The sequence below is a fragment of the Triticum urartu genome, chromosome 2A (genome assembly GCF_056163025.1).
Source record: "Triticum urartu cultivar PI428250 chromosome 2A, HENAU_Tu73, whole genome shotgun sequence".
Taxonomy (NCBI): Eukaryota; Viridiplantae; Streptophyta; class Magnoliopsida; order Poales; family Poaceae; genus Triticum; species Triticum urartu.
In genome coordinates this window covers 25296445-25310887 of record NC_141874.1, presented here as the reverse complement: position 1 = coordinate 25310887, position 14443 = coordinate 25296445, and the positions used below count along the sequence as shown (strand labels likewise).

At 43.5% G+C, this 14443-nt stretch overlaps 1 protein-coding gene across 1 annotated transcript; it reads left to right on the top strand.

The window, feature by feature from the left end:
• Positions 1-6551: 6551 nt before the first annotated feature.
• LOC147983110 (putative disease resistance protein At5g63020) lies at positions 6552-14221 on the top strand (the record flags this gene model as incomplete). The annotated part of the gene is made up of 3 exons (XM_087540645.1): positions 6552-6801; positions 13534-13877; positions 14033-14221. Coding segments are annotated over 3 exons (783 nt in total), but the record flags the coding sequence as incomplete, so codon positions are not given.
• Between the last annotated feature and the right edge of the window lie 222 nt (positions 14222-14443).

Sequence of the window (14443 nt, the reverse complement as noted above, 5' to 3'; positions counted from 1 at the left end):
ATGCATTTATCCGCTTTGGGTTCGAGCTTATTAGCCTGAAACTTTTTCACATAAGTGTCGCAGCCCCAAACTTTTAAGAAATGACAGCTTAGGTTTCTCTAAACCATAGTTCATATGGTGTCATCTCATCGGAATTACGTGGTGCCTTTTAAAGTGAATGTGGTTGTCTCTAATGCCTAACCCATAAACTATCGTGGTAATTCGATAAGAGACATCATGGTATGCATCATATCCAATAGGGTGCAGTTATGATGTTCGGACACACCATCACACTATGGTGTTCCAGGCTGTATTAGTTGTGAAACAATTTCCACAATGTCTTAATTCTGTGCCAAACTCGTAATTCAGATATTTATCTCTATGATCATATCATAGATCTTTTTATCCTCTTGTCACGACGATCTTTCAACTTCACCCTGAAATTACTTGAACCTTTCAATAATTCAGACTCGTGATTCATCAAGTAAATATACTCAACATCTACTCAAATCATCTGTGAAGTAAGAACATAACGATATCCACTACACGCCTCAGCACTCATTGGACTGCACACATCAAAATGTATTACTTTCAACAAGTTGCTTTCTAGTTCCATTTTACTGAAATTGAGGCTTTCAGTCATCTTGACCATGTGGTATGCATTTGCATGTCTCAAGTGATTCAAAATCAAGTGAGTCCAAACGGTCCATTTGCATGGAGTTTCTTCATGCATATACACCAATAGACATGGTTCGCATGTCTCAAACTTTTCAAAAATGAGTGAGCCCAAAGATCCATCAACATGGAGCTTCTTCATGCGTTTTATACCGATATGACTTACGTGGCAGTGCCACAAGTAGGTGGTACTATCATTACTATCTTATATCTTTTGGCATGAACATGTGTATCACTACGATCGAGATTCAATAAACCATTCATTTTAGGTGCAAGACCATTGAAGGTATTATTCAAATAAACAGAGTAACCATTATTCTCCTTAAATGAATAACCGTATCGCGATAGACATAATCCAATCATGTCTATGCTCAACGCAAACACCAATCTCGATGGTAGAGGGAGCGTGCAATGCTTGATCACATCAAGCTTCGAAAAACTTCCAACACATATCGCCAACTCACCTTTAGCTAGTCTCCGTTTACTCCGCAGTCTTTTATTTCGAGTTTACTAACACTTAGCAACCGAACCGGTATCTAATACCATGGTGCTACTAGGAGTACTAGTAAGGTACACATTAACACAATGTATATCCAATATACTTCTATCGACCTTGCCAGCCTTCTCATCTACCAAGTATCTAGGGTAATTCTGCTCCAGTGGCTGTTCCTCTTATTACAGAAGCACTTAGTCTCGGGTTTGGGTTCAGCCTTGGGTTTCTTCACTAGAGCAGCAGCTGATTTGCCGTTTCATGAAGTATCCCTTCTTGCCCTTGCCCTTCTTGAAACTAGTGGTTTCACCAACCATCAACAATTGATGCTCCTTCTTGATTTCTACTTTTGTGGTGTCAAACATCGCGAATATCTCAAGGATCATCATATATGTCCCTGATATATTATAGTTCATCACGAAGCTCTAGTAGCTTGGTGGTAATGACTTCGGAGAACTATCACTATTTCATCTGGAAGATCAACTCCCACTTGATTCAAGCAATTGTTGTACTCAGACAATCTGAGCACAAGCTCAACAATTGAGCTTTTCTCCCTTAGTTTGCAGGCTAAGAAAATCGTCGGAGGTCTTATACCTCTTGACGTGGGCACGAGCCTGAAATCCCAATTTCATCCCTCGAAACATCTCATATGTTTCGCGATGTTTCAAAACGTCTTCGGTGCCTCAACTCTAAACCGTTTAACTGAACTATCACGTAGTTATCAAAATGTGTATGTCAGATGTTCGCAACATCCACAGACGACGTTCGAGGTTTAGCACACTGAGCGGTGCATTAAGGACATCAGCCTTTTACTTTCTGCATAATTGCTACTATCAACCTTCAACTAATTTTTCTCTAGGAACATATCTAAACAGTAGAACTAAAGCGCGAGCTACGACATAATTTGCAAAATCCTTTTGACTATGTTCAGGATAAACAAGTTGATCTTATGAACTCCCACTCAGATAGACATCCCTCTAGTCATCTAAGTGATTACATGATCCGAGTCAACTAGGCCGTGTCCGATCATCATGTGAGACGGACTAGTCATCATCGGTGAACATCTTCATGTTGATCGTATCTACCATACGACTCATGCTCGACCTTTCGGTCTCTTGAGTTCCGAGGCCATGTCTGTACATGCTAGGCTCGTCAAGTCAACCTAAGTGTTTCGCGTGTGTAAATCTGTCTTACACCCGTTGTATGTGAACGTTAGAATCTATCACACCCGATCATCACGTGGTGCTTCGAAATGACGAACTTTCGCAACGGTGCACAGTTAGGGGGAACACTTTCTTGAAATTTTAATGAGGGATCATCTTATTTACTACCGTCGTTCTAAGCAAATAAGATGTATAAACATGATAAACATCACATGCAATCAAATAGTGACATGATATGGCCAATATCATATTGCTCCTTTTGATCTCCATCTTCGGGGCTCCATGATCATCATCGTCACCGGCATGACACCATGATCTCCATCATCATGATCTCCATCATCATGTCTTCATGAAGTTGTCTCGCCAACTATTACTTCTACTACTACAGCTAACGGTTAGCAATAAAGTAAAGTAATTACATGACGTTTATGTTGACACGCAGGTCATAAATAAATTAAGACAACTCCTATGGCTCCTGCCGGTTGTCATACTCATCGACATGCAAGTCGTGATTCCTATTACAAGAACATGATCAATCTCATACATCACATATCATTCATCACATTCTTCTTGGCCATATCACATCACATAGCATACCCTGCAAAAACAAGTGAGACGTCCTCTAATTGTTGTTTGCATGTTTTACGTGGCTGCTATGGGTTTCTAGCAAGAATGTTTCTTACCTACGCAAAAACCACAATGTGATATGCCAATTGCTATTTACCCTTCATAAGGAACCTTTTCATCGAATCCGATCCGACTAAAGTGGGAGAGACAGACACCCTCTAGCCACCTTATGCAACTAGTGCATGTCAGTCGGTGGAACCAGTCTCACGTAAGAGTACGTGTAAGGTCGGTCTGGGCCGCTTCATCCCACAATGCCGCCGAATCAAGATTGGACTAGTAACGGTAAGCATATTGAACAAAATCAACGCCCACAACTACTTTGTGTTCTACTCGTGCATAGAATCTACGCAATAGACCTAGCTCATGATGCCACTGTTGGGGAACGTAGCAGAAATTCAAAATTTTCCTACGTGTCACCAAGATCTATCTATGGAGAAACCAGCAACGAGGGAAGGAGAGTGCATCTACATACCCTTGTAGATCGCTAAGAGGAAGCGTTCAAGTGAACGGGGTTGATGGAGTCGTACTCGTTGTGATCCAAATCACCGGAGATCCTAGTGCCGAACGAACGGCACCTCCGCGTTCAACACACGTACAGCCCGACGATGTCTCCCATGCCTTGATCCAGCAAGGAGAGAGGGAGAGGTTGAGGAAGACTCCATCCAGCAGCAGCACAACGGCGTGGTGGTGATGGAGGAGCGTGGTGATCCAGCAGGGCTTCGCCAAGCACTGCGAGATATGAGGAGAAAGAGAGGGATAGGGCTGCGCCAAGAAAGAGAGGAACTCATGTGTATTGGGCAGCCCAAACCTCAACTATATATAGGGGGAGGGGAGGGGTTGTGCCCCCACCTAGGGTTCCCTCCCTAGGGGTGGCGGCAGACCCCTAGATCCCATCCAGGGGCGGCCAAGGGGAGGGGAGAGGGGGAGGCGCACCAGGGTGGGCCTTAGGGCCCATCTGCCCTAGGGTTTGCCCCCTTCCCCTCTTCCTTGCGCCTTGGGCCTTGGTGGGGGGCGCACCAGCCCACTTGGGGCTGGTCCCCTCCCACACTTGGCCCATGCAGCCCTTCGGGGCTTGTGGCCCCACTTGGTGGACCCCCGGGACCCTCCCGGTGGTCCCGGTACGTTACCGATAAAACCCGAAACTTTTCCGGTGACCAAAACAGGACTTCCCATATATAAATCTTTACCTCCGGACCATTCCGGAACTCCTTGTGACGTCCGAAATCTCATCCGGGACTCCGAAAAACATTCGGTAACCACATACAAACTTCCTTTATAACCCTAGCGTCATCGAACCTTACGTGTGTAGACCCTACGGGTTCGGGAACCATGCAGACATGACCGAGATGTTCTCCGGTCAATAACCAACAGCGGGATCTGGATACCCATGTTGGCTCCCACATGTTCCACGATGATCTCATCGGATGAACCACGATGTCAAGGACTTAATCAATCCCGTATACAATTCCCTTTGTCTAGCGGTACGATACTTGCCCGAGATTCGATCGTCGGTATCCCGATACCTTGTTCAATCTCCTTACTGGCAAGTCTCTTTACTCGTTCCGTAACACATCATCCCGTGATCAACTCCTTGGTCACATTGTGCACATTATGATGATGTCCTACCGAGTGGGCCCAGAGATACCTCTCCGTTTACACGGAGTGACAAATCCCAGTCTCGATTCGTGCCAACCCAACAGACACTTTCGGAGATACCTGTAGTGTACCTTTATAGCCACCCAGTTACGTTGTGACGTTTGGCACACCCAAAGCACTCCTACGGTATCCGGGAGTTGCACAATCTCATGGTCTAAGGAAATGATACTTGACATTAAAAAAGCTTTAGCATACGAACTACATGATCTTGTGCTAGGCTTAGGATTGGGTCTTGTCCATCACATCATTCTCCTAATGATGTGATCCCGTTATCAATGACATCCAATGTCCATGGTCAGGAAACTGTAACCATCTATTGATCAACGAGCTAGTCAACTAGAGGCTTACTAGGGACATGGTGTTGTCTATGTATCCACACATGTATCTGAGTTTCCTATCAATACAATTCTAGCATGGATAATAAACGATTATCATGAACAAGGAAATATAATAATAATCAATTTATTATTGCCTCTAGGGCATATTTCCAACAACAGTATTATCGAGGTGGACTATGGTGGAGGGGGCACCGCACACGGCTAAAAGATCAACTTGATCAATTGTTGTGTCTCTGGGGTGCCCCCCTGCCCCCGTATATAAAGGAGCAAGGGGGGTGCGGCCGGCCATAGGAGGAGGTGCGCTGGAGGAGTCCTACTCCCACCGGGAGTAGGACTCCCCCCTTTTCCTAGTTGGATTAGGACTTGGGAGGGGGAAGGAGTGGAGGAGAAGGAAGGAAGGGGGGGCGCCGCCCCCTCTCCTTGTCCTATTCGGACTAGGAAGGAGGGGCGTGCGGCCAGCCCTTGCCTCCTCTCCTCTCTTCCACCTAGGCCCACTAAAGCCCATTAAGTTACCGGGGGGTTCCGGTAACCTCCTGGTACTCTGGTAAAACCCCGATTTCACCCGGAACACTTCCGATATCCAAACATAGGTTTACAATATATCAATCTTCATGTCTCGACCATTTCGAGACTCCTTGTCATGTCTGTGATTACATCTGGGACTCCGAACAACCTTCGGTACATCAAAACATACAAACTCATAATATAACTGTGATCAAAACGTTAAGCGTGCGGACCCTACGGGTTCGAGAACTATGTAGACATGACCGAGACATGTCTCCGGTCAATAACCAATAGCGGAACCTGGATGCTCATATTGGCTCCCACATATTCTACGAAGATCTTTATCGGTCAGGCCGCATAACAACATACGTTGTTCCCTTTGTCATCGGTATGTTACTTGCCCGAGATTCGATCGTCGGTATCTCAATACCTAGTTCAATCTCGTTACCGGCAAGTCTCTTTACTCGTTCCGTAATACATCATCTCACAACTAACTCATTAGTTGCAATGCTTGCAAGGCTTATGTGATGTGCATTACCGAGAGGGCCCAGAGATACCTCTCCGACAATCGGAGTGACAAATCCTAATCTCGAAATATGCCAACCCAACATGTACCTTTGGAGACACCTGTAGAGCTCCTTTATAATCACCCAGTTACGTTGTGACGTTTGGTAGCACACAAAGTGTTCTTCTGGCAAACGGGAGTTGCATAATCTCATAGTCATAGGAACATGTATAAGTCATGAAGAAAGCAATAGCAACATACTAAACGATCGTGTGCCAAGCTAACAGAATGGGTCATGTCAATCACATCATTCTCCTAATGATGTGATCCCGTTAATCAAATGACAACTCATGTCTATAGCTAGGAAACATAACCATCTTTGATCAACAAGCTAGTCAAGTAAAGGCATACTAGTGACACTCTGTTTGTCTATATATTCACACATGTATTATGTTTCCGCTTAATACAATTCTAGCATGAATAATAAACATTTATCATGATATAAGGAAATAAATAATAACTTTATTATTATTGCCTCTAGGGCATATTTCCTTCAGATAGCTCGTCCACCACTTGCATTCCATGCCCACAAGTGGCAGTGTCTTTAATGGTGCCGAGTTGAGAGGTGCCCCAAGCTTTGCTCTGTCTTTGCTACTCCCCAACTAACTAGTGGCAATACCACCTTTGTGTCCTTGTCTATGTTCTGGGCGTCCCAGCTCCAGAAGGCATGCTACATCTGGAACTGGAGTGTAGTAGCTCAACCTGATGGATTTTCCTTTTCGAATCTTTCATTCTTGCACCTGGACTATTGCCCCAGAGTTATGCATGTGTTCCCCTTGTCTGAGCATATGACCACTTTGCGTCGCCTGCACTAGTAGAAAACGGGCCTATTGTCCCGGTTCATAAGGGCTTTTTGTCCCGGTTCCTGAACCGGGACTAAAGGGTCGTTACTAATGCCCTGACCCTTTAGTCCCGGTTCTAACCAAAACAGGGACAGATGGGCCTCCACGTGGCCGGTGCGCCGAGCCCAGGCAGGAGGGCCTTTGGTCCCGGTTGGTGGAACCAACCGGGACCAATTGGCATCCACGCGTCAGCATTTCTGTGGCTGGGGTTTTTTTTTGAAAGGGGCTTGTTTAGGGGTTTTGGGGGTTAATTTAGTTTGTTATTTGCTAGCTAATAGAGAGAAGTGTCCTCTCTTATATCTCCGTGCTTGGTTTATACCAACGCTATGCTATGCCTAAACATGGCTTAGATTGAAGTGAAGGCAACATATGTGGTGCATGTCAAAAGTAATATTAATTAATCCTAACTTGATCAAGTTTGGATTAGTACTACTTTCGACATGCACCACATGCATGTTGCCTTCACTTCAATCCAATCCATGTTCATTTCACCCACTGATATATATATATATAATAACTCTTCATGCTCACATCATGCATCATCATAATAATAAGTCCTACTAATCATCATGATAGAACTTCTACTCGTTATTATAATAACAAGTCATACGATCATCATCCTCATAGTCATCGAACCCAACCCTACTTAATTGTTCTTAGCACATGATCATCAGTATTAGGTAGGACCTAAATACCCTCTTTAAGGTAAAATAGCATAAAATGGTATAGACCCTGACTCTCCATTATGGAGAATGGAGATCATCCTGTCTCCAATTCTTGCGTCGCGCTTCCTTTTGCGTCCAAGAACCTCTTTACGAGTGTCCATACATTTTTTCCATTCTTTGATTTGCATGTCTCCACTTCTTTTAGAAATCCGGTATGGACAGTTGAGATTCGTAGGATGACCTGGATATATGTTCAAAACATCAAGGCGACCATGCTCATACATCAGATGAGGCACACAATCCTCTGGGATTATCTGTTGAAAAACATAGTAATAACTTCATAGTTAGCAATGAAGTACTAGTTTTATATAGAAGTATGCAAAAGATGCACGTATGTCGTAATAGTAAAAAATCTTACCAGGGTATCTCCATAGTAGTTACCGTAGTTCAACACGTGCACTAGTGGCACGTATTGACCGTAATGTTGAGGAGTTCGATTGTAGATATTGTAATTCTCAAGATCATTACAAAATCCAACCAGATGATTTTTCTCCTTTTAAGTTAACTCAGAGCCATCGGTGTAGTAAGTTCTATCTACCATCTTCTGCACATTCTTTGATACATCAAAATAAGCTGTCAATGGAAATAAGCTGTCAACTTTTTTGAAATGAACAATATAAATTAGTTAATAATTAACTATGTTTGAGAAACTCACATAGCGGTAGAACTAGAGGCGTATCAACAAGGACCCAGATGTCCATATTATCTTGCTCGATTTCAGGATCACCAAGATCCATGGTGACAAGCATACCCTCATCAAAACCATACAATTTGCAAAATGCTTCCCAATTTTTGCAACCAAAATGGGTTACGCTCTCAGCATTATACAGCTTTACTTCAAAATCCACATCATGATGGGTCCTTAGGTGAATTTTCTTCGTTTCAAAATTTTCATGGTCTTCAAAATCCATCCTCTCCAAGACATAGCATCTTGCATGGCATGAGATAAACTATACTCGAATTGTAAAAGATGAAAATTACACGTTGAAATAGTTGAAGTCGTGCTTAATTATGAAAAAAAAACAATTGTCGTCGTTGCGTACCGTTTCAACTTCGAAGGTCTCCTCGAGCTTAATGCTGAAGCGCCGATCATCGTCCAGGTGAGGCCTGTCGCACAGACCTCGATCGTCGTGGCACCAGTCGCACTCCCCTGGGAGACTTCCGTCATCCGATGATGACATTTCCTACGTTCATAATTCAAAGATTAAACATGTACAATTAAATATATATATATATGTACTACAAAAACTAAAGTAGATCATTATTATTCAACTAATCATATGCATAGGCCTTGCATAGTGCTCTCCAATTTGAGCATTCAATAAGAAAAATCAAATCGCAAAATAAAGTAGTATTCAAATTAGGATGCATTCAATTATAAGAAAAACTACATCATCTCCATGTGTCCGTACATCGTCGAATATTATCACTAATACACGTCGAATACTATCATACATATCGCCAGTACAGCTAGAACCATAGCGCCCGACGGGTATCGGCGCGGGCGGTGGACACCCAAAGGGAAGGAACCATCACAGGATCATAGCTCCAGTGAGATCCCTGAAGAACCTGCCAGGTATTCTCGAACCTGCCCTCCAACGCAACCATGTAGTGACGGACGTGCTGGTCCTCCTCGCTGACATGGTGACGTACCACCTCCGCGGTGTTCGGAAGCCTCGGCACCGTCACTGGCCCACGCGACCGCCACCAAACAAGGATCGGGTCAACGACGGGCTGGCTCCTCACCAAGCTACGCCCCCCGGAATGTAGCGCCTCCCAGTACCACCCCGGCGGAGCCCAGTCCCGGACATGGCCCATCTGGTCAAGCAGGTGTCGTCCTCCGCTGACTCGACGACGAGGATGCGGGATAGGCATCGTCCACGTCGATGCGGGAAATAATTGCTTTACCTAAAAAAATAAACTAGTTCTATTAATTTTCTTGCTAAAAAAACTACATCTATAGTAAAATAAACCAGTTTTATTAAATCAACTAGTTCAACTACTAAGCACTTACTATAAATAGAATAAAGTAGTACTTACTAAAAATAAACAAGTTTACCTAGTTCTAACTAATTCCATTAAACACTTTCTAAGTAGTACTAATTACTAAAAGTTATCGGGGAGGGGGTATATCGACAACGACATACCCGATAACAAAAATAAGAAGAGGAAGAAGAAGAAAAAAAAAAAGAGGAGAAGAAGAAAGGAATAGAGGAGGAGATCGAAGAAAAAAAGAAAAAAAAAGAGAAGAAGAAGGAATAGAGGAGAAGAAGAAGAATTCTTCTTCTTCTCTATTCCTTCTTCTTCTCCTCTTTTTTTCTTCTTTTTCATCTTCTTATTTATTTCTCCTCTTCTTCCTCTCCTCTTCTTCTTATTCTTCTTCTTCTCCTCCTTCTTCCTCTTCTTATTTTCCCTTTTCCTCTCCTTCTTTTTCTTCTAAATATGAACATATACATAAATGACTTTGATCATACATAATTTTCAGATTCCTACACAATATGAACATATACGTAAATTGACAAAGAAAATTCTATGAACAAAAAAAATCATAAAATTATATGAACAAAATTATAATAGAAAAAAATCATAAAAAATCTATGAACAAAATTACAACAGAAAAAAATCATAAAAAATCTATGAACAAAATTACAACAGAAAAAAATCATAAAAAATCTATGAACAAAATAAAAAATCTATGAACAAAATTACAATAGAAAAAAATCATAAAAAATCTATGAAAAAATTGACATATTCTTTGCATATATATGAACACACAAACATTTGCATATGCAACAATAATATCACCAAAAAATGTATGAACAGAAAAAAAATTCTAACTTTTGCATATAATTCATTTATGAACAAATTACAACAACTCAATTAACTATACATCTAAACTACGCATCTAAATTAACTACACATCTAAATTAGGAAATTCATATATGGAGGTCACTGCGCAACAGGGCGATGATCGACGAGGAGGCAGGACACGGGGGCGACGGTGAGGGGCGCGGCGACGGCGACGGTGAGAGGCGCGGAGACGGCGACGGTGAGGGGCGCGGCGACGGGCGATGAGGAGGCAGGGGGCGGCGACGGCAACGGTGAGGGGCACGGCGACGGGCGGCGAGGAGGCAGGGGGCACATGGCGGCGACGGCGTCTGGGCGGCGCGGGACGGCGTCGGAGGCAGGGGCGACGGCGAGGCGCAGAGGGGCAGCCTGGCGGCGTCTTCGGGCGGGGAAGACGAACTAAATGAAAAATTTCACAAGTGCTACTTATATAGACGAAGCATTGGTTCCGGTTCGTGACAGAAACCGGAACGAATGCGACCTTTAGTCCCGGTTGGTGCCACCAACCGGGACCAAAGGCCACTTTTCGACAGCCCAAAGGGCGGGAAGCGGCGGCCTTTGGTCCCGGTTGGTGCCACCAGCCGGGACTAAAGTGGGGCATTGGTCCCGGTTGGTGCCACGAACCGGGACCAAAGCACCCTTTAGTCCCGGTTGGTGGTACCAACCGGGACCAAAGGCCTTATGCCGCCCCGCGCCAAATCTTTAATCCCACCTCGCTAGCTGAGGGAGCTCGAGAGTGGTTTATAAGCGCTGCTGCGCCTTCCCTCTCGAGCTCCTCTCAAATGCAGGCTTTCGGGCCTAACCCTGTGCGATGTGCCTGTGGGCCTACTGGGCCTCCTGCGGGCCTGAATCCTGGCCCATGGTATGGTTTCTAGTCGTATTCAGGCCCTGGGGGCCAAGTAGGTGGCACCTTTTTTTTTCTTTGTTGCTTTATTTATTTTATTTTGTTTCTACTTACAACAAAATACTTATTGTTGCTATTTTTTTCCCAGTTTTTTTGTTTTGTTTTCTGCATTATTTATTTTCTTTTGTTTTTTGCTTTATTTTTTAATCCTTTATGCTTTTAGTTTTAGAAAAATTATAAACTTTTTGTTAATGCCATTACTTTTCAAATTAGAAAACACTTTTTTTTGTTTTCTTTGTTGCTTTATTTATTTTATTTTGTTTCTACTTATAACAAAATACTTATTGTTAATATAAGTATTTTTTTTTCCAGTTTTTTTGTTTTGTTTTTTGCATTATTTATTTTCTTTTGTTTTTTGCTTTATTTTTTAATTCTTTATGCTTTTAGTTTTAGAAAAATTATAAACTTTTTGTTCATGCCATTAGTTTTCAAATTTGAAAACACTTTGTGTATTATATTTACTATCTACAATCTTTCTCCACAGAGATACCAAAAATTATAAACTTTCTGTTAGTGGCAATCTTTTATCTTGTCCGCGCAATTGTTGCAGAACGCTGATATTGCGTCCTCGTCATGGCAATCTTTTATCTTGTCCTTGATAAGGAGGAATCTAGCCCAAAGCGGCGATGCGATCTAGGAGTTAGTTCAAAGACGAAAACTCTGCCGGATCCATCTGCTTGGAGTGCTCGGAGTTGATGCGAAGGGGGTTTTCGATGGCCCGAGAGGTCATCGTCGGCTCAACGGCCGAACGAGCGATCATAGTAAAGCCGCCCAGCCGAAGAGTTTGGCCTGGGGCCAGAGCTCCCCCGGAGGTGATGTTGTCTTTAAGGACAAGGCGAGCCATCGAGCCTTTCGTCGACGGCACAGTGGATCTCTCAATGAAAGCACCACAGTCGGTGTCAAAACGGGCGGATCTCGAGTAGGGGGCCCCGAACTGTGCGTCTAGGATCGATGGTAACAGGAGACGAGGGACACGATGTTTACCCAGGTTCGGGCCCTCTTTATGGAGGTAATACCCTACTTCCTGCTTGATTGATCTTGCTGAATATGAGTATTACAAGAGTTGATCTACCACGAGATCGTAATGGCTAAACCCTAGAAGTCTAGCCTGTATGACTATGGTAATGAGTATCTCCTTTTCGGACTAACACCTCTGGTTTATATAGACATCGGGGGGGGGGGGGGGGGGAATCTAGGGTTACATGGAGTCAGTTAAATTATTGTTGAGCCTATATCCATGATCATTGCCTTGGATATCGTTATAGCTATGCGCTTTTCTACCAATTGCTCAACAATAATTTGTTCACCCATCATATGTTTCTTTCAAGAGAGAAGCCTCTAGTAAAACCTATGGCCCCGGGTCTATTTTCTATCATATTATTTTAGGATCTATAAAATCAAAAACTCAAAAATACCTTGCTGCAATTTATTTATCTTTACCTTATTTTACACGTTTACTTATCTTTTATACCTATCTCTAACAGATCTCAAATTATAAACTTTTTGTTAATGTCATTAGTTTTCAAATTTGAAAACACTTTGTGTACGTATTATATTTACTATGTACAATCTTTCTTCACAGAGATACCAAAAATTATAAACTTTCTGTTAATACCATTAGTTTTCAAATTAGAATAGTTAAAATTTGAATTCTTTGAAATTTGTGTGAATCTCAAGTTTGTGATTAACTTTACTAAAAAAATGAACATAGATGCGCCTATAGAGAAAATTCAACCTAAATTCATAATAAATTTCTATGAATTTCAGGGAAATTCATTATGAATTTAGGTCAAATTTCCTGTATAGGGGCATCTATTTTTATTTTGAGAGAAGCTCAACAAGGCAGAGAGAGATGGCCTTATAAACCAGTGTGGGCGCCCTTTGGTTGGCGAGGTGGGACTAAACTGTGAATCGCAACGAGGACCGACCATTTAGTCCCGGTTGGTGGCATGAACCGGGACTAAAGGGGATCTATTGGTCCCATTTCATGCCACCAACCGGGACCAGTGGTGGTGGACCAGGAGCGAGGCCCATTAGTTCCGGTTCGTCCCACCAACCGGGACTAATAGGTCCAGACAAAGCGGGACCAATGGCCCACGTAGCCCGGGCGGCCCCTGGGCTCACGAACCGGATCCAATGGACCCGTTGGTCCCGGTTCTAGACTGAACCGGGACTAATGGACTTACCCGGCCTGAACCTTTGCCCCCTTTTCTACTAGTGCTGGAGACACTAGAGATTGTGTGTTGTGGTGATCTGAAGGAAGTCTTCCCATTGGACCCTAAGCGCCAAGAGAAGCAGGAAACTATAAAATTTCACAACCTAAGAAGGATCCACCTGTACCAGCTCTCCACTCTACAGAGCATCTATGGGAGCAGGATGTCTGCACTGAATTTGGAGACCGTCAAGATCAGGGGCTGCTGGGGCCTAAGGCGTCTGCCGGCTGTCAGCAGTAGCACCACCAAGCGGCCCAAGGTGGACTGCGAGAAGGACTGGTGGGACAACCTGGAGTGGGACGGTGTGGAGGCGAGGCCCACCTACCAAGGGTCACCGTTCTCAGGTGAGGTACGTACGTGGTTTCTGTCCCTACTTTGATCAATAACTTGGTGTGCCAGCGAACTTAAACTTAGTGTTTCTGTCTGTACTACTTTTGTTTTGTCCTGATACTACGCGTGCATAGTATCATCCCACTGATGGTATGTTCTGCTGCACTACTATAGGTAATCAAATCCATTCTTGGTCGATTATCGCTACAGGCCCGTCGACCCTATGGTGCTACAAGTGCACGTTTGTGTGTGTTGTTGCCTTACTTCATGCTGCCTGATTGGTCCGTGTGGTGGTGGGAAATCTTCATCTGCATCTGCATTGCCATGGTGTGGCAGTGCGTCGTCCAGTTCAGTCTGATTTGATTTGGTTTGGTTTGGTTTATCTTGATCTTATTTGTTTTGCTCATATTTTCTTGATGAAAGCCATATAGGCTTCAAAGTAAGCATGCATCATCTAGTTGGATAGATGATGCAGGGTACAAGCTTTGAGAGAAATATAAATAAGAGAGGGCATTCAGCCTATGCTGCATGAGCACCCTGCTGCTCATGCTGCTGCTATCCTGTTGCTCTCCATTTATGTCTTGT